The sequence below is a fragment of the Macrobrachium nipponense genome, chromosome 42 (genome assembly GCF_015104395.2).
Source record: "Macrobrachium nipponense isolate FS-2020 chromosome 42, ASM1510439v2, whole genome shotgun sequence".
Lineage (NCBI taxonomy): Eukaryota > Metazoa > Arthropoda > Malacostraca > Decapoda > Palaemonidae > Macrobrachium > Macrobrachium nipponense.
Window position 1 is genome coordinate 21,572,360 of NC_061103.1, and position 21,002 is coordinate 21,593,361.

The 21,002-nt window shown below is 37.5% G+C and overlaps 1 protein-coding gene across 1 annotated transcript in view; it reads left to right on the plus strand.

Annotated features, from left to right (window-relative positions):
* The window catches only part of LOC135213016 (DNA-directed RNA polymerase I subunit RPA2-like), a gene marked incomplete in the record, with an annotated part of 200,881 nt that overhangs the window by 156,479 nt on the left and 23,400 nt on the right, over positions 1 to 21,002 (plus strand). The window contains 4 exon segments of the mRNA XM_064246825.1: positions 574 to 851; positions 11,238 to 11,435; positions 15,117 to 15,224; positions 17,121 to 17,297. Coding sequence (XP_064102895.1) covers positions 574 to 851; positions 11,238 to 11,435; positions 15,117 to 15,224; positions 17,121 to 17,297 — 761 coding nt within the window.

Here is a 21,002-nt window from a genome sequence, read left to right on the forward strand (position 1 = left end):
AATGCAGTGGGAAGGTCTTATTTTAAATGAGGAAGTTGTCGAGTTATGGGGGTGATGGCTGGAAAATACACATAAGATCTAAAAATTATCTAGATGATTTACAGAAGTAGCAGGATAAAAATCTTTAAAAATATCCAGGAAATATCTGGAAAAAGTTATAATGGAAGTTATGAGACTGATATTACATAAGACAGAAAAGAGGGGTGTACAAGTGTTATTGAATAGAGTACTTTTATTTAATTTCACAATAAACTATGTATTACTTATAAATAGCCCACATTAATAGTTTTCCTAAATCAGACTTTCCATTCCCAGGTCAAAAGAATATCATTACTGTCTGGGAGCACTACTAGCCTCATGAGCCCTAGGGTTCCAGACAGCTAGAACTTTTTTTTTTTAGCCTGTTGGTAATGAGGCTTTCTGTTTCATAGGCTTTTTCACTAATTGCTTTAAGAGAATGAATTCATTCTGTTTAATCTAGAATCAATTGAGGATATATTCCTGTGATATAAGACTGCGTGACATAATACTGTATACTGTAATATCAAATGTGTTTTCATAATTTTTTTCCAGGTTTCATTTGCCCTGTGCACACTCCTGATGGGGCTCCATGTGGTTTGTTAAATCATCTAAGTCAAGATTGTCTAATTGTAAATGAGGTACATAAAGACAAGAAGAAACTTCTGCTAGTGCTTATTACTCTTGGAATGATTGGTGTAAACGGTCATCCACATGTACCACATGAACAGTGCTTAGAAGTTGTGCTAGATGGTGTGTTTGTTGGATATATACCTTATGAGGATGCCGAATCCTTTGCACAGAATATAAGGCTAATGAAGATCAGTGGTGAGGTAAGCTGTTTGCTTTATATATTGTCAGTTTTCTGATAATTTACAATGCTGTCTTGTCATTACACCACATAATAGCTTTTCATAAGAGGAAGTGTTTTGGTACACTACAATAGACAGAGATAACAGAAAGTATACGTATAAGAGAAAATTAAAGTTCCTTCTGAATTGGCATTTGTTAGGGCTTATTGCATTAACTGATTATTTGAAGACCATCATCATTTATTGAATAACTTCAGTGTAATGACTGTGTATATTACGAAAGAACTGTACAGAAAAGTCAATTTCCATGAATAATTATCAAGACTTATAATGATAGTCGTAATGGTCTTCAACAAATAGTATACATATTGATTAAATGGAAAAAGTGATTCAACATGGAAGAAAACTCTTTCAAAAATTATGCAAGTATTTTTTTCAGAATTTCAAGTGGCATGAGCTTGTACCACCACAGACCCATTACTTTTACATTAGCTTTCTGGGCTCAACCTGTGCCGCTCCGTGAAATGCTCCTTATAGCATCATTTCTAAGGTATAAAACTGCTATATATACCAGAGAAAAAAGTTGCATGGAATGCCGGGCATATGCCTAGCTCGCTCACCCATATAGGGTGTCGGTATAGTAACTGGGGCGTGAAAAACCACTCTCAGAGGTCTCTTACCAATTAGTTATCTCCTCTCCCAACATCCCCCGTTACTACGAGGTGCCGTTCTACATCCCACTACTGCCCGCCACCCCTCTACCACCCATGCGTACCTAAACATTCCTTTCAATAGCATCGTACGAAGTACTACTGTTTTTCGTTTGTTGATTTTTTGTGCTTGATTTTCATAATGTCGGACCTCCTAGAAGCTTCCACTACTAAGTTGAGTACTACTATTGATTGTGCTATGCACTGAAGTTGCGTTCTCTTTATCATAGGTATTTCCTACGAGAATATGATCTTGATCAAGGATCGTAGATCCGACCCAGTCGGCCATTTTGATGTCGCTACTTCACGGAGCTTTGTTTACATGTTGATTGACCATTAGTTCCTCATACTAATGGCAATCATTTTTTGTCCTAGACATATGGAAATAAATGCACTTTTAATATTTTGTATAATTTTTATACAATTTTTGTTTTTACGTGGGTTTTAGATATTTAGTGATTTGGCATACACTGGGCTACGGTCCGAGCATTACATGTTCGAGTCATATCCTACTTTAGGGAGTTTCCCTTGGTTTGACAACTTTTGAGCGTAATTTATCTTTGCATCTTAAATCGGCAACCACCAGCCCGATTTCGTAGAGATATTATTAAGAGTGATATAGCCTACCTGACCATATCGGTATCTCACCCGATGTTGGAGACCTAGGCTATTCTCGCTCGGCTTAATTTTTGTCTAGCTTAATATTATGTTGTATTCGTTGTGTGCCATTATTACCTAATTATCTATTATTCACTTTAATTTTGGTCATTTAGTTTTGTAAGCTACATATCTCGTGGTTCAATTGGATCTTTATCATCGGTAGGGTTGTCCCACCTGACCGGTCATATGGTCCACTTGATCGCGACGAACCAGTTCGCTCTGCCGCTCCCGCCTAGTACCCCTTCGGGGAGATACCTTTTATCACACGATTCAGGTTACTTTTAGGCTTTAGTTATAGTCTATATCGGGAGCGACGGAATATGTAGCGATATGGTCATACCATGAGTTAGGACAGTGACGCTTTTCTAGCTGGTTTCGATTGGCTTCCGAACGCACCGGATAGAGCAACTTATGCGTACACTCAGTCTCCCCTTTCGGGTTTCCGCCGCATTATTTTGATTCCGTTACAACCGGAATAGTTCTACACACTAATATTTTAGTGTATTGATCAGATTCAGGTATCTCACCCTGTTCTGATAACGTAGATTACACACAAATAGAATTTTGTCGGTCGATCCCGGAAGAGGCGTACAGACGTAGCCTACAAAATCTTATATTCTATTGTTTACTATGCACGAATTTTCGGAGCAGGCGGACAGACTACGTAACCGATATCTGCCGCTCAACACCTTTTGGTACAGTATACGTCTACCTTGGTAGCGATACAATCGTTGGAGAATATTTTTTCCTTAAGTGGATTTAGTTTCCCGGAGCAGGCGGATAAATACGAAGTTAGATCCGCCATAATTTTCAACAGAATAAAAAGATTCATAGACTAAATGACCGAGCTGTATATGTTAAGATTTAGTATACAGAAGTCTATTTTTACTATATATGTTATAATTTAAGATTACGATAAATAATCCGGGGCTTCCGGTAGTTTATATATACAAATTGAATACTTATGTATCAATTTACCTTACAGGTGGTGCGTTGTCAGATGACAGCTTGCGCAGCTGTCCTTCAGCAAAGGTGCGGACATGAGGTTTGCAGGTCCCATGCACCCTGCGCCGTACAGGTCGATGACCTCATCGTCTGCATCCGGATGCGTGTGAGATCTGTTATGGGCTTTTTGCCGATATAACCTCGGACTCGGTGAGTACGCACTTAGATATTTCATTACTAATTATGAGATATGATGTTTAAGAAGTGAACAAATTATTCTCTTTAGTTTTAAGAAAGTGATAATCCTAATTAGTACTTATTTTTCAGACCCCACAGGCTGTCAAGAACACATCTCTTTCGACCCTCAAGATCTGGGTTGGCGGATTTGGCCGTAACGTTAAGGCTAAGAAACCTTATATCCTATCAGAGGAGTTATGCACCCTCCTCTACCCAAATGCCAAGATGTCAGCGGCAGTTCCCAAGGAAGTGGCTGCACCCATTATTGCCAAGATAAGGGAAGACACGCAGTCCTTGCCTGAAGATCTTGAGGGACTAGGGGAAGAAGTGTTAGAAGACGTGGCGGCCATCAGCCTTGACATAGAACCAATGGTTCTGGATGCCAGCGATCAAGGTAGGGAGGTAAGTGGGGCAAGTAGTGTGCGGTCTAAGATTCCTGTTCTTAGCCCTGCACCATCTTTAACATCTTCTCATGCTTCTTTTCAAGGGTTTACTGCAAAGACCCTGGTTGGGGACAAACCAGGCTCAGTAATACCAAAAGTCAAACACTTGAGGAAGGCCTTATCTAAGCCAAGTAAACCATCTAGGTTACCGAGACTTACCAAGTCATTAAATGCATCTAAGTCTTCGGAGATTCCGGTAGCAGCTACTCCCCTACATCACGGGTCGAGATCAAGGAGCTCCAAATCTAAGGCTTCAGAACCTTCCTTTGATCCGGTTGCCTTCTCTAATCTTTTAATGGAGAAGATGGAAGTATGGTCCAATCTCAGATTGGAACCATCTCGGATCGGTTGCAGTCTATGGACACTTTGCTCAGAGACTGCAAAACCAGGAGAACATGTTAGAAAATCTCCTGAGAACCGGACTGCCACAACAACAACAGTTTGTGTTGCCAGACGCTTCCAAACTTCCGGCTTTCGTAAAGAGCAATCCGTGGCGATTGGCTTTACATGCACCATTCGTGGATGGCATGTTAACCATAGAAGGATGTGGAAACTCGGCCGGTAGAGGACTTTGAATTCTACCCGCCGGGATTGCAGTTTCCCTTCCCAGGATATGCTCGACTGACAGAGGATAAGCGCTAGTAAGACTAGATAAGATTCCTAAGGAGACGATGATCTATCCTAAGGAACAGGCTCAGTCCGCATGGGTCCGGACATTGAACGAATGGGAGTGAACACAATGTTGTCCCCCCGTAAGAGTTCTTACACAATGTTTGTAGTAGAAGGTCAAACACCGACACCTTGTACTACAAAAGTAGTTGATCTGGCTCTTCAGGCGGCTATGGAGGACAAAGCCCATGCCACAACTAAGAGAGACGGAGTTGACTTCTCTACTTTTTCCAGGAGATCATGAATGCTGGGTTGACGCCCCAGCAACTTTCACCACAGGGAAACTGAACATTGACTGTGCCTCTACACAGTTCAGTGACAAACTTCCGAGACTCCCAGAATCCTTGGTCAGAATCGAGTATGAGGCACGTACGCGGTTAAGTAGATCAATCAACTCCGCTACAATGGCAGAAATGGTGCTTCGCTGGTATACCAGACGAGTCATTGTTCAAGATCCTTACCAAGTCTCTCCTCCTCACACTTCAAAGTGATGCCTATGACTTTGCTGTAGCACGCCGTAATTGCAGAAAGCATGTGCTTTCAGAAGCTACAATAAGGCATGAGCCAAATAAACTGATTAAAGCCTCAATTTGGGGCCCAGACTTATTCCCGGAAGACATTGTTAACAGTGTCTTAGGTGAGGCTGCTAGGGTCAATCTAAGTCTCAAAGTTCGTTGGGCCTGATGCCAAAACGGAAATATGAACAATCAGGAAATCAGACAAGAGGCAGGAAGAGGTTTAGGAACTTCCAATCATACCAGACTCCACAACCCCAAGCTGTCGTTCAGAACGACGATTCCTGTACCTCAAGGGACTCAGCCGTCTACGTCTAAATCCAACCCCAACAACAACAATACGTTTTGGATGACTCAGCCTCCTCAACATCAAGCTCCTTCTCCGGCTTTTAACCCCTCCTTTGAGACACAAGGAGTGTTCCATGGGTACAATAGGTACGCCAGAGGTAGTAGAGCCAGAGGTAACTTTCATAATAGAGGTGGAAGGACTTCAACAAGAGGCAGAGGATACAGGAGTAGACGAGGAAACAGACCCTCTTCAAACCATTGAGACATCTCAGGTAGGGGGAAGACTATACAAATTTTGGAGCCGGTGGAGGTTTCAGCAAGTGGGCTTTCAGCATAGTATCCAAGGGTTCTGGGGTGGAGTTGGATAAAACCAAAAGGGCCCCCTCCACTAACCAGTTTTCATCAAGCTCCATCGGCACAGAACTAGACCTATACACCAAAGATCTTTTGCAAAAGAATGCAATAAAAGAAGTAAGATCTTTGAAATTTCAAGGACGCTTGTTCAGCGTGCCAGAGAAAGACTCAGAACAAAGAAGGGTGATTCTAGATTTGTCACATCTGAATACTTACATTCGATGCGACAAGTTCCATATGTTGACTATCTCGCAGGTGCGGACCTTACTTCCCCGTGGGGCCGTCACCACTCTATAGATCTTACAGACGCTTACTATCATGTCCCGATATAGCAAGGCATTTTCGTCCCTTTCTAGGATTCAAACTAGGCAGAAGGGCATACTCGTTCAAAGTGATGCCATTCGGACTCAGTATAGCGCCCAGGATATTTACGAAGCTGGCAAGAGACAGTAGTCCAAGAGCTGAGAACTCAAGGAATACAGTTAGTGGCCTATCTAGACGATTGGCTTATATGGGCCAGCAATGTAGAGGATTGCGTAAAGGCGACAAACAAAGTCATAAAATTTTTGGAACACTTAGGTTTCAAAATAAACCTCAAGAAGTCCCGTCTTACTCCAGCAGCATGTTTCCAATGGTTGGGACTGCAACTGGCAACCTAATCAGCACAGACTATCTCTTCCCTCAACAAAAAGGAAAGAAATAGCAAAGAAAACAAAAATTTTCTCAAGGACATTAACGTCCAGGAGAAGACAAGAAAGAATTCTAGGCTCACTTCAGTTTGCATCAGTAACAGACACATTACTAAAGGCAAAACTGAAAGATATAAATCGGGTATGGCGATCCAAGGCGAACAAGAGGAACGAGACAAAATATCTCTAATCCCACAAATACTAAAGAAAAGATTGCTCCCTTGGACCAAGGACAAGAATCTGGCAAAATCGATTCCCCTACGATTTCCACCACCAGCGTTGGTAATACACACAGACGCCTCTCTAAGCGGTTGGGAGGTTACTCCCAATACGAAAAAGTCCAAGGTTTGTGTCAGTAACATTGCGTCAACTCCACATCAACATATTGGAAGCCATGGCAGTATTCTTAACTCTGAAGAAACTAGCCCCGGCAAAGAAGCAACACATCAGATTAATTCTGTACAACGAAGTAATCGTCCATTGCTTAAACAGAGGGGGTGATCCAAATCAAGTCACATAAATCATGTGATGATAGCAATCTTTACGATTGCAACAACAAGAAACCAATGGCACCTGTCAGCTGTACACCTGGCAGGAGTGAGAAATGTGGCTAGCAGACGCACTTCTTTCAAGGACAACTCCGCTGGAGTCGGAATGGTCATTGGACAAAGATTCATTCAATTGGATTTGTCAACAGATTCCGAACCTTCAGGTGGACCTATTTTGCCACGGAATCCAACCAACAAACTAAAATGTTTATGTTGCTCCCAACCTGGACCCTCTGGCCTATGCCACGGACGCCCATGTCCATAGATTGGAACACTTGGCAAAGAATTTATCTGTTCCCTCCGATAAACATGTTAATGAAAGTACTAGACAAACTCAGGACTTTCAAAGGTCAGATAGCTCTGGTAGCCCCCAATTGGCCCAAGAGCAATTGGTTTCCTCTGATGGTAGAACTAGGACTCCTCCCTCGGCGGATCCCAGATCCCAAGTTGACACAGGTAGTACAAACTCGCAGTGTGTTAGCTTCCTCAAGAATTCGGAGTGCCCTAACTTTATGGACTTTATGAATTTGCAGCACAAAGAAGAGATGCTAACATTGATCCTCTAAATACTTGTTTCTAGAGTCAGATAAAAGAGACTCAACCCTTCGTCAATATGATTCAGCCCTGTAAGAAAAACTGGCAAAGTTCTTAAGAGATTCTAAAGGTTAGAGCAATGACTCGGAACCTAGCAGTTACCTTTTTTAGGACCCTGTTTGAAACGGGATTAGCAGCTAATACAATTACAACAATTAAATCTGCCTTGAAGAAGATATTTCAGATTGGGTTTAATATTAATCTTACAGATTCATATTTTTCATCAATTCCAAAAGCTTGCGCCAGACTAAAACCAGTAACCGCTCCCACAGTTTCCTGGTTTTTAAATGATGTTCTTAAACTGGCCTCTGAAACCAATAATGATTCATGTTCACACAACACTGTTTAGAAAAACTTTATTTTTGGTAAGTTTAGCATCTGGAGCCAGAATATCTGAGCTTTCAGCATTATCTAGAGAACGAATCATATTGTTTTTCTCGCATCTGGGGAAGTACAAATCTTTCCAGACAAGAGATTTTTAGCAAAGAATGAGTATCCACAGAACCGATGGTCACCGTGGAGGATTGTCCCACTTCCACAGGATCCATCCTTATGTCCAGTTAACACTTTGAAAGCTTATCTGAACAGAACTTCTAATAAGTCTTCAGGCCCTTTATTTATTAGAGAAAATGGAGGAAAACATTTCCTTAAAAGGGATTAGACAGCAGATTCTTTATTTATCAAACAAGCTAATCCAGAATCAATTCCACATGCTCATGATATTCGAGCAGTAGCCCCACGTCAGTTAATTATTTTCACCATATGAATTTTTGTGAAGATTTAAAAAAAGTATACAGGTTGGAAATCACCATTAGTATTTAAACGCCATTACTTAAAATCCTTGGAAGCCCTAAAATTTGCAACAGTGGCATCAGGAAATGTAGTTCCTTCCTGATGTATCAGAACCATGTTAAGAAGTTAATTCATTAGTATTCCTTACCTTTCTTTCTCCCCTACCCCTGCCTCATTTATTGTCCCTGCCTTCTGCCTTGTTACTCACCTGTAATTAAATTAGATTTGGTACTCACCTCGTATTGTAATTAACTGTTCTGTACTCAACATTTAGTTATTGGATGTAAATTGCATAGTATTAAGATATATTGTGATATCTTTTGATGGTTTTCAAGAAATTCTTGGACCCTCCTTTTGAGTACCAGTATAGTATGTATATTTGTCTTGTATAAAGGTTACTAGTAGACACCTTTATTTTCTTTTGGAAATGTTTTTCCTGAATAAGTTTTTGATAACTGATTACTTTTATGTCAGTTTGTATTAGATTATATATTGATACGGTATTAAAGTTCCTTCTTTATGTATCCTAGTTTTTATTCTATTCCTTTTCAGGTAACTAATTACAAGCTATCGGACCAATTCTCTGTTACTATTTCACGGAGCGGCACAGGTTGAGCCCAGAAAAGGGATTTTGACAGAGGAAAAATCTATTTCTGGGCGAGAGACCTGTGCCGCCCAGTGAACCCACCCTTGTTTTTCCTCACCCTAGACTGGTCCAAGCTTGGGATGCTATGAGGAATGTTTAGGTACGCATGGGTGGTAGAGGGGTGGCGGGCAGTAGTGGGATGTAGAACGGCACCTCGTAGTAACGGGGGATGTTGGGAGAGGAGATAACTAATTGGTAAGAGACCTCTGAGAGTGGTTTTTCACGCCCCAGTTACTATACCGACACCCTATATGGGTGAGCGAGCTAGGCATATGCCCGGCATTCCATGCAACTTTTTTCTCTGGTATATATAGCAGTTTTATACCTTAGAAATGATGCTATAAGGAGCATTTCACTGGGCGGCACAGGTCTCTCGCCCAGAAATAGATTTTTCCTCTGTCAAAATCCCTTTTTTGTGCACTCCCCGATATCATGGGTCCACTGACAGCAAACTTAATCACCTTCGGTGTATCTATGGTTCTGTTCATATCTTCATCATCATGGGCATTTTTATGTCAGATTTTCTCTTGAAAAAGAGCTAGACCCTGGATCAGGTTAGCTCTGAAGGACCATCATTTTCTTCACAAGAGGCTTTGGCTATGGAATCTGCTGCTTCTACCATCTTCCAGACTGTGTCCTGGTTGGACATGTGGTTCACTGTGGTAGCCAGGATAATGCTTTAGGTGCATTCAAAACTGTGTAAACTGCATTCTTATTGCATTTTGCATCAAAAAAACCTTCAAATATTGATTATTTTGTATTTTTGGTGTCATATTACTTCTGCCAGATGAGTGTTGTAGGCGTCGTAACCCTGGAAATAATTTCTGATGAATATAATTGAAAAGCGCCTTAACCTCAGAACGTCGTAAGCTGAACCCGTCGTAAGCCGAACCCGTCATAACCCGGGGACTGCCTGTACTTCACATTTTGTCACTCCTGCTTCACCTGTTAATTTGCTGCCCCTGGAAGTGCTTCCTTCTTCATTGATGTCCTTTCAGTGTTCATGCTCATATTGATAACATCTGCTGCTTTGCTTTGATGTCTGTCCCACTTCTGAACTCTTAGCATGCCCCCCATGCTCATCTGCATTCATGGTACTTCTCACATTCTGATCCTATGACTCATTGGCCCCCGCGTACTTGTTTGATCTGTCTTTTCAAGCCTTGTGTCAACTTTTTTCATTCTTAGATTGATCACAAGTGTGTCTTGATCTTTATATTAAAGGAAGAGGGGTACAGGGTTTCAGTGGCTTTTGATCTGTGTGAGAGCCTGCTCCTGCCAGTATAAAGTTGCAAGATTCTTCTTTAGTAATTCCCCTCTTTCTAAGTTTTAGGCATTTACAGGTTTGTGATTAAGCCTTATGTAGCAACTAAGAACTGGTCCTTTTTGTGCAACTGAAGAATAAGGAAAATTTGTTCCTCTGCCGTTTGAAAGCTGTGTTGGAAGTATCTAAAAGCATTGTTTCTGCCTGGCTTATGCAAGCCATCCTTAATCCTTAGAGCTTATCAGGTCACTACTGAATCACAGGCACTGAATTTTAAAGGCAGTTTCAGCCCTTTAAAAGTCAGTAGGTAGGTGAAATATTTCTTATGCCACATTAATACAGTAAATTTCTATTTGAGAAACCTAACACACGGGTCTTTTTAAAAAATTTTTGCTGCATGTATCATTGATACTGCTCATACTGTCTTTACCTCATGCTTTAATGGAACCCTGGACTGATTGTGTGGAACTCAGGTGTATTTACTCCCACACTTGATGGATGAGGAGAGTATGTATGCTATTTTTTTAAGATTCAGTTATGGTGAATTTTGACCAGTAAACAAAAATCAGCTATGGTTTTAAAAGTTCTTCTATAAAAACAAACTACTACATAGCTTTTTCATACAAATCAGTCAGTCTTTCCAGCCCCTCTAGTTTCACCTTCATGTCCAAACTAAAGAAAAAGTAAGGTGATTTATTAGTATATGAGGGTCAAGTAGGCACTTGCATTATGAGGCTGCCATTCTTCTGTTAGTAACATTTGACTACAAACAGGGCCATGTTCATGATTAATGAGTTTTTATAAGATAAGAAAATCCATTAAAACTTCATTTTCATTTATTACAAAAGTTATTGAACTATAAAGTAAAAATATCAAGATGCCTCCTCTGGAGTGGTTATGATCTCATTATTGTTTTGTATTATTTGGATTCAGCAAGCAGGACAGTGCAAGTTCACGTTTTGCCTTTACTTAATTATTTAAGACAACTGATGCTTTTTTATTCAAAATTTGCATGATTGATGATTGTCGTATCACAGTGCGCTTTTGTTACAGATCTTTAAGTATACTGAGGTAGTACTTCTGAAGAGGAGGAAATATGGAGGGCAGTATCCAGCGCTCTTTCTTGCAACATCCCTTGGGCGAATGATGCGTCCGGTCATCAACCTTTCTACAAGGACTGTGGAATATATTGGTACATTTGAGCAGCTTTATATGGATATTGCTGTGTCACCAGAAGATTATGAAGAGGGGGTGAGTTCTAAAATGCCAAATTAATTTATCAATTTGTATTTTTCATAACTAACAAACCTGAAGTCTTAACATTAGGATGATCTCCCAGCACCAGATGGAAATCTGGTAAAATTAATAAATAACGTGTAATCCAGGAACTATTGGCATCTGTGCTTGCTCACAGGGTATTTGGGAGCTCCCACAATGCGGAGCTCCCATAATGCCTTGGGCATCCCGTGAGACCGTCAGGTGGGAAGGAAGGAGGATAATTAGGTACAAAACTGCCCAAAACCCCTCTTGATGCCTCCAATGACGAATCATTAGAAGAAACTGAAGGGGTATGAGAAGCAACAAGTACCGCTGATAAAACATATGGAATAGCATCATGCGTAGTTGGAACATCAGAAGCTGAAGACTTTTGGTCATCCAAAGATGGCGGAGTCTCCTTTCTCTTGTACTTCCCTTTTCATAAACTTTTTCCATTGTTCCACCAACCAACAACAACAAATTGAACATTGAGTAGTAATTGTACATACATTTTTTCTGCACCTACATCACATTGGCCAAGGATCTGTAGACACCGAAGTTAAAAATCTTGAACAAGGAAACCCACTCACTCCAGGGTATTTCCTTTGTTTCTTGCAAGATCCCGAATAAAGCTTTGTTGGAGAGGCAAAAGACTCCATGAGCTCTCACAACTTATACAAACCTACAAGATCACACACACTGAGCATACCCAGAGAAAAGATAGAAAAGAAAAAATGGGCAAACTAAACTGGCTTTAAAGAGATAGAGATTAATCATGTCCTCTCTTAAAAGTGGTAAGGAAGTAACTGATGTGCTCAAAGGATGCCCAAGGCATTGTGGGAGCTCCCAAATACCCTGTGAGCAAGCACAGATGCCAATAGTTCTTGGATTATACAAGTTTTTTTTATCAATTCTACTGGATTTCCAGCTAGCGCTAGAAGATTATCCTAATGTTAAGGCCGAAGGTTTTTTTCATATACGAACAAATAGTGTTTTAGAATTAGTTAACCCTTAAACGCCGACTGGACGTATTTTACGTCGACATTTTTTTCTCTCGGGTGCCGACTGGACGTATTTTACGTCGACATACAAAAGTTTTTTTAAATATTCGCAGAAAAATACTTTTAGGCCTACCAGCCGAAAACTCTTGAATCACGCGCCTTGGGGGATGCTTGGAGTTCACGGATCAAGGTGTTGTTTTGTTTACAATCATTACACAGGCGCGCAAGCACGAATTTCTTTCTTGCCGCACTAAAAAGTATCTGTGACACATCTCGGAAATTATTTCGTCACTTTGACATCATTTTTTTACCATTTTAAATTAGCCGTTACATGGAGTATTATATATGAAAATGTGCGCATTTTTATGTAGAACACAACAAAAAAATACTCATGATTGTAGCTTTTATCAGTTTTGAGATATTTTCATATAAATAACGATGTGCCAAAATTTCAACCTTTGGTGCTCTTTGACTCTACCGAAATGGTCGAAAAACGCAATTGTAAGCTAAAACTCTTATATTTTAGTAATATTCAATCATTTACCTTAATTTTGAAACTAATTGGAAGTCTCTAGCACAATATTTCGATTTATGGTGAATTTATGAAAAAACTTTTTCCTTACGTCCGCGCGGTAACTCTTCCGAAAAAATCATACATGCGATTGTGGTAATGTTTGCACCATTTTAAATTAGCCGTTACATAAAGTTTTATATATGAAAATGTGCGCAATTTCATGCACAATATAACTAAAAACAACCCATGGTTGTAGCTTTTATCAATTTTGAAATATGTTCATATAAAAAATGATAAGTGACAAATTTTCAACCTTCGGTCAACTTTGACTCTACCGAAATGGTCGAAAAATGCAATTGTAAGCTAAAACGCTTACATTCTAGTAATATTCAAGCATTTATCTTCCTTTTGCAACAAATTGGAAGTCTCTAGCACAATATTTCGATTTATGGTGAATTTATGAAAAAAATAACATTTTCTTTACGTCCGCGCGGTTACTCTTCCGAAAAAATCATACGTGCGATTGTGGTAATGTTTGCACCATTTTAAATTAGCCGTTACATAAAGTTTTATATATGAAAATGTGCGCAATTTCATGTAGAATACAACCAAAAATAATTGAAGGTTTTAGCTTTTCTCATTTTTGAAATATTTGCATATAAATCACGATAAATAGAAAAAAACCACGTTCAGTCAACTTTGACTCTACCGAAATGGTCGAAAAACACAATGTTAAGTAAAACTCTTACAGTCCTAGTAATATTCAGTCATTTATCTTCATCTTGAAACAAATTTGAAGTCTCTAGCACAATATTTAAATTTATGGTGAATTTAAAAAAAAAACTTTCCTTCCCTCCGCGCGTGGATTCTCTGCCACAAATCTCCGAAATGTGTACGTCCCATTCTTGGAATATTTGCTCCGTTTCATATTAGGCATTTCATAAAGTTTTATATATGAAAATGTGCGCAATTTCATGTAAAATAAAACGAAAAATATTTGAAAGCTGTAGCTTTTCTTATTTCCGAAATAATTGCATATAAAAAAATATATATAAAAAAAATTTGACATTCGGTCAACTTTAACTCGTCAGATATGGTCGAAAACTGCATTTGTAAGCTAATATTCTTATAGTATAGTAATATTCAATCATTTGTCTTCATTTTGAAAGGAATTGGAAGTCTCTAGGACAATATTTAGATTTATGATGAACTTTTGAAAAAAATATTTGTTTACGTCCGCGCGTTACGAATTCATGCATTATTTTGTGATAATATTTTCTCTGTGTTGCTTTTATCGTTTTACAATGTGTTATATACCAAAATGATCGCAATTTAGTGTACATTACAACGAAAAAAAAGTAACTTCTTACCTTTAACTGTTTTGCGCACAGCGCGATTTGAATACAATTATATATGAAATTTCGTTTTTGCGCTATCATATATCACATTATTTATATATGATGATAATAATTTTTTTTCATTTCTGATGGTTGAATACTAAACTTCAGGCAATGACAAAAAAAGGAGCCAAAAATGAACTCTTAATCTTGAAAACTAAGCACGCTGTGATTTTTTGAAAAAAATATTTTTTCCGCTTCCGCGCTCACTCTGAAACACCTCCGGCACACGGGAGACATTTTTTTTTTACCGCTTCGGCGTTTAAGGGTTAATAAACAATATGTCTTTATTCAGCAGCAAGGACATAAATGACAGTTAAAATTCTTGTAGCAGTATGAAGGATCAGGTACTATGATTATAAATATCCAGATACTAAAAATAATTTATTTTATGAGTGCACTTAAATTTTACTGTAATACATCATTCTGAGAAGTTCCTTAAGTCAAAAAACAACCTAGTATGAATAAGCCCTTTTAACAACAACATAGACCCATTAAGCAACTTCATTTTATGAACAAGAGAATCAGTAACATGATCTGAGAATACTTGAAGAAATAGATATTTTGAAAGCTGCTCATAATTAATAAAAAATCTGTAAGTATTGCATTGCCATTGTGTTGTATATCTTTTAACTTGAAACTTTCAAGAAAGTTAGTTACAAATAATCCATGGTTACTATGTTGTAAAAGATATGATTTGAAATAAGTGGTGTGTATATATAATATTTTGATTATGTAGTAATCACAGTTTTTTATTTTTCAGGTGCATACACATATGGAAATAAGCAAGACCACTATACTAAGCAATATTGCAAAGTTAGTGCCATTTTCCGACTGCAACCCAATACCTCGAAACATGTACCAATGTCAGGTAAGTTTAGTTTTATATTAATTAAACATTTCCATCACTCTTTCTCAGTTTATACAAAAGCACTAATTCCTCTGCATAAAGGATCTCTCAGGGCCTCAGTTTTCTGCTTTCCTTAGTATACTTCTAGCTTCTTCCATTATGGTCATAAACAGCGAAGGGTTCAGGGCTAATCTTTGATGAACACCAGAATTTGTATCAGATTGTTATGACACCTATTTCAATCTTCATTCTAGTTATGGTGTTATGATAGAGTAACATCGCTAATTGTTCATACGCGAACAAAGCTTCGGTCTTAACAATAGGATCATTTCTAGTGCCTAGTTGTGTCCGGTTGAGTCTTTCTAGTACCATCTGCCTTTATAGTGCACATTTATTTGTCTTGTGACTCTGCCAAAAGCCTTTTCAAGATCGACAAGTATGTGGTGATATAATCTCTTCTTTACATGGTACTTTTCTGTAGTTGCTTTGTTTTAGTCAGCTTCTTTTGTTGATGTATGGAGCTTGAAACCAAACTGACAGTCATCAATTTGAACAATTTTTCTTACCCTTCCCTTGAGTACCACATCCCATATTTTCATAGTATGCTCAGGCAGTTATATTCCTGTGCATTTTCTGCATTGCAGTCCCTCCCTTTTTTCAATGTGTACCATTGCATGTCCTATCTTTGAATCTTTTCCTAGCCCAATCTTTCCTTTGTGCCACAAATGTGTAATCTATCCACCTGTTCATGTTCCTCAGTCCCAGTATATTCCAGCTTAAGACTTAGAACAACACCACAACATGACTTACAACCCACAAACTCCTGTAAGACAGAGAGCTCTCACCTACCCTACCAAACACCAGTTCCGCATGTCTTCCTCTGCCCGCTCTGTTATTGTTTACTTTTGCTGCCCATATCTTGTTTTCTGTGATGTCACAACACAACCTCAATACATCAAGACATTTTCTAAAATTGGACACATGTTTCCCATACATTGAACATTGCCTACATTTCACCTATACAGAAAATAAAAATAACTGACTAAACTGATATATAATCACACTTATCTCTTTCTCCTTCCCCTCCAACCATTTCATAACCTAATCCCCTCTAATTTCCTTTATTCTCCAACTCTTTACCTTCTACATAATTTCTAATATTTTCCCCTGAAACTCCTGCTTTAGTTAATACATGAGCTATTTGATCCTTTCCTTATAATTTTCATTACGTCATATGTTCATCCCTTCTTTCACCATTTCACCATCGAGGGGTAAACATACCCCATGGTTTTGTCTTGACTGTTCTTGTTCCATCTCTCTTTATATCATACTTCCTGTGCACATCTTATATCTTATGTTTTCGTGTTGACGTTATTATCACCTTACTCATTCTTAATAGTACTTTAACAATAATCCTGTTTACTTTTACATAGCCTGCTTTATTTCTATTTCCCCCCTGGGATTTTATACGCCCCAATTTACATGGAGGTTGTTGGTTGTTGCTTTCTGGTCAAGGGCTTTGTAATTATAGTATTACTGTATCTAGCATAATCTTGACTGATGTGTAGACCAAAACATCTGAGTTAATGCTTCAGAGACTATGTTTTTGATTCATTTGATTATTATTCTTTATTTGGTCAATCACATTGTTGAGGTTAAAGTAAGTCTAAGGAAGACAGTGTTCAGTTTGATAGCTATGGTTGTCTCTGACTTAAGCTTTTCCTATTTCATGCTGGAGTGAAGAGGAAAGAGTGCTGAGGAGAAGAGTAAAATTATTGCAGCCTCATCAGACTTCGAGAAACTTATGAAAGTTATGTGACATTTTATTCGACTAACTTTACTGTTGTAATTTGGTACTAGACTTGAATTGTTTTGCCTATAATTTCTTGTGTTCAGCTTTTACCGTTTTTTTAACAGATGGGCAAGCAAACAATGGGAACTCCTTTCCACAACTGGAGAAAGCAGACCACTTCAAAGTGTTATCGGTTGCAGTACCCTCAAGTTCCTCTAGTAAGAAATTCACATTACGATAATATAAACATGGAAGAATTCTGTATGGGATTTAATGCAATTGTTGCAATTTGTTCTTACACGGTAAGTTTTATTGTTATGGGATTTTAATGCAATTTGTTCTTACACTGTAAGTTTTATTGGTAACTGAAAGTTATGATTGCAAGAAAGGGGCTTTAGGTTGCTCTTAATACTAGATGATGAACTGTTTGTAAAGTAGCGTGCAGTCTCGTTATTGATGTAAAAGGGAACTATTGAAGTTATCGAGCTATCAGAGTTTTTGGTAAAGTATCTCACCATCTAAGGATCTGGTTATTGTGTAGTTAGTATATTACTGTTTTCATCACTGCAAGGTAGAAGACACTAAGCAGGCTATGAGCTTGGTACCTCCACTGAATCTTCATGCAACTTTCATATTATTCATTTAAAAATTTTATCAATAACCTATTAGCTTTCCATGATTTGATTGTAATGGAAAAGCAAACACATTTTGTGCATGTCATATTTTTTCAATTATTTCATGATTTATTAAAGATTCATTGTAATGTCATCGCAGTAATTTCATTGCATGTTAATTATATATCCATTACAATGGAATTACATTGCAATACATTACATCTTCAGTAATTTCATAGCTTGTATTTTCATGGAAGATAAATACATCACAAGACCATATTTATTTTGAAAAAATGTAAAGATATTCAAAGGAAAAAGATTGCATCTCAAGATATAAAAGGTGTACAAAAAGGTGATATTCATTGAAAATGATTTATTCATCTACTATTACAAGCTAATACTAGTATGTGTTATTGCATAACGATATGTAAAGAAATTCAAAAGTAAACAAAAAAAAATTAAGAATGAATAGTTCAAAAAAAGACATTTAATCTGATGTTATCATTACTCAAAAAGATAAATTATGGGCAGTTCCCCTTAAATAGTCCAGTAGTTTGCAATTTTCAAAGTCATTGACTATGCATTGAAATCTTCAGTACTCTCCTTATATAAATAGTATAGATATATTTTTTATGACGAGCAATGTTTAAATCAGTGGTATACTGTTCCATTATTGCTTCATTTCGTGATAGTTCTTTCTCCAAAATTTCAATCCAAGTATCCTCCACATAATCTTTGACAAGCTGGGCTTCTTAAGGATAATCATTATTATTGATTAAATATTCAAACAAGCCTACTACATCTAAGACTGGCAATCAAACACATTTTTAATGCAAATTCTGCATTGGTTTCATACAACTGTTGTAGACCATTTGATTGAATGGATCAAAATAAACATGTGGAAAAGTGAAAAAAAACAATGTTCTTGAATTGAGTAGGGAAAAACTGCTTTGAAAGCATTAACTTCTGTACGTTCAAAATTGGTCATTAACCCTTTAACACCGATTGGACGTATTAAACGTCTATATAAATTGTCTGTTGGATGCCGATTGGATGTATTAAACGTCGAGATAAATTGTCTGTTGGATGCCGATTGGACGAAATATACGTTATATAAAAAAGTTTTTTTTTAAATTCGCGGAAAAATAGTTATAGGCCCTACTAGGCGAAAACTTTTGAATCACGCACATTGGGGGATGCTGGGAGCTCACGGATCAAGCCGTTATTTTGTTTACAATCGTTACCCAGGCGCGCAAGCGCGAATTTCTTTCTCCTTGCACCAAAAAGTATTAGTGACACATCTCGGAAATTATTTCGTCACTTTGACATAATTTTTGCACCATTTCATATTAGCTGTTACATGGAGTATTATATATGAAAATGTGCGCAATTTTATGTAGAATACAACTAAAAACAACTCATGGTTGTAGCTTACCAGTTTTGAAATATTTTCATATAAATAACGATAAGTGCCAAAATTTCAACCTTCGGTCAACTTTGACTCTACTGAAATGGTTAAAAAACGCAATTGTAAGCTAAAACTCTTATATTCTAGTAATATTCAATCATTTACCTTCATTTTGCAACAAATTGGAAGTCTCTAGCACAATATTTCGATTTATGGTGAATTTATGAAAAAAACTTTTTCCTTATGTCAGCGCAGTAACTCTTCCGAAAAAATCTGAAATTTTTTTGTCCGATTGTCATAATGTTTGCACCATTTTAAATTAGCCGTTACATAAAGTTTTATATATGGAAATGTGTTCAATTTCATGTAGAATACAACCAAAAACAACCCATGGTTGTAGCTTTTATCAGTTTTGAAATATTTTCACATAAATAACGATAAGTGCCAAAATTCCAACCTTTGGTCAACTTTGACTCGACCGAAATGGTAAAAAAACGCAATTATAAGCTAAAACTCTTACATTCTAGTAATATTCAATCATTTACCTTTATTTTGCAACAAATTGGAAGTCTCTAGCACAATATTTCAAGTAATGTTTGCACCCTTTTAAATTAGCCGTTACATAAAGTTTTATATATGAAAATGTGCACAATTTCATGTATAATACAACAACAAACAACCCATGGTTGTAGCTTTTATCAGTTTTGAAATATTTTCATATAAATAATGATAAATAGAAAAAATTTGTCCTTCTGGCAATTTTAACTTGACCGAAATGGTCAAAAACTGCAATTGTAAGCTACAACACTTACAGTCTAGTAATATTCAATCAATTACCTTCATTTTGCAACAAATTGGAAGTCTCTAGCACAATATTTAGATTTATGGTGAATTTTTGAAAACAATTTTTTTTTTATGTCTGTGTTACCTTGATCGTTTTACAATGTGTTATATACCAAAATGATAGCAATTTAGTGTACAATACAACAAAAAAAAATTAACTTGTTAGCTTTGACTGTTTTGCTCACAGCGCAATTTGTATACAATTATATGTGAAATTTTTTTTCGCGCTGTCATATATCCCAATATTTATATATGATAATGATATTTTTTTCATTTCTGATAGTTGCATACTAAACTTCAGGCAATGAAAAAAAATGGAGCCAAAAATAAACTCTTAATCTCGAAAACTAAGCGAGCTGTGATTTTTTGGAAAAAAAAAAAAAAAAAAAACAAAAAAAAAAAAAAAAAAAAAAAATCCGGTTCGGCGCTCACTCGCGAACGCCGCCGGCATACGGGAGATGATTTTTAAAATACTGCTTTGGCGTTTAAGGGTTAATGTGCTTTGTGGTAAGGCTCTAGTTTGTTTGCAAAACATCACCATTCATGATACCATGTATTGTGTACAGCTGCTTGAATAAAGGGGGTACTGTTCTGAAAGTCCGATCTGCATACCAACTGTTTGCACTGTATAATACATGGAGATTTCCTTGAGTTGAAAATAGAATAATTTGGTCTGGTCCATCATCACTGTCGAACAGAAGAAAATGTTGATTTGTATGTGTTACCTTCTAGTAAGGAGATATGTTTAACTAGAGTAAACATACTGGTTTTGCAGGGGGCCTGTGCTGCTATGTTTCTAACATTTCGAATATTCCTTTTTTAAGTACTGGAGGGTTGGTAGCTGACCAGCAACTGCTTGTGATACCCCAATGTCTGCCTGGGTTGCAATGTATTGCATTGTTTCTTGAGTCGAAATGGCTTTTTCTTCTGTGGCATTTATCACTCTAGTAGCTTTAACATGAGCATCACTTCCTGTGTGATTGTGTTCTCCAAGTCGTTTTGTAATGGATTCTCCATTTATATGAACTCTTGCGTGGCACTTTGTTATACTATGTTATTTATTATTATAAAGGATTAGTTTATCCACACCTCTGAGCTTAATAAAGGCTCTACTTTCTTGTGTAAACTTGATCACATTTCCA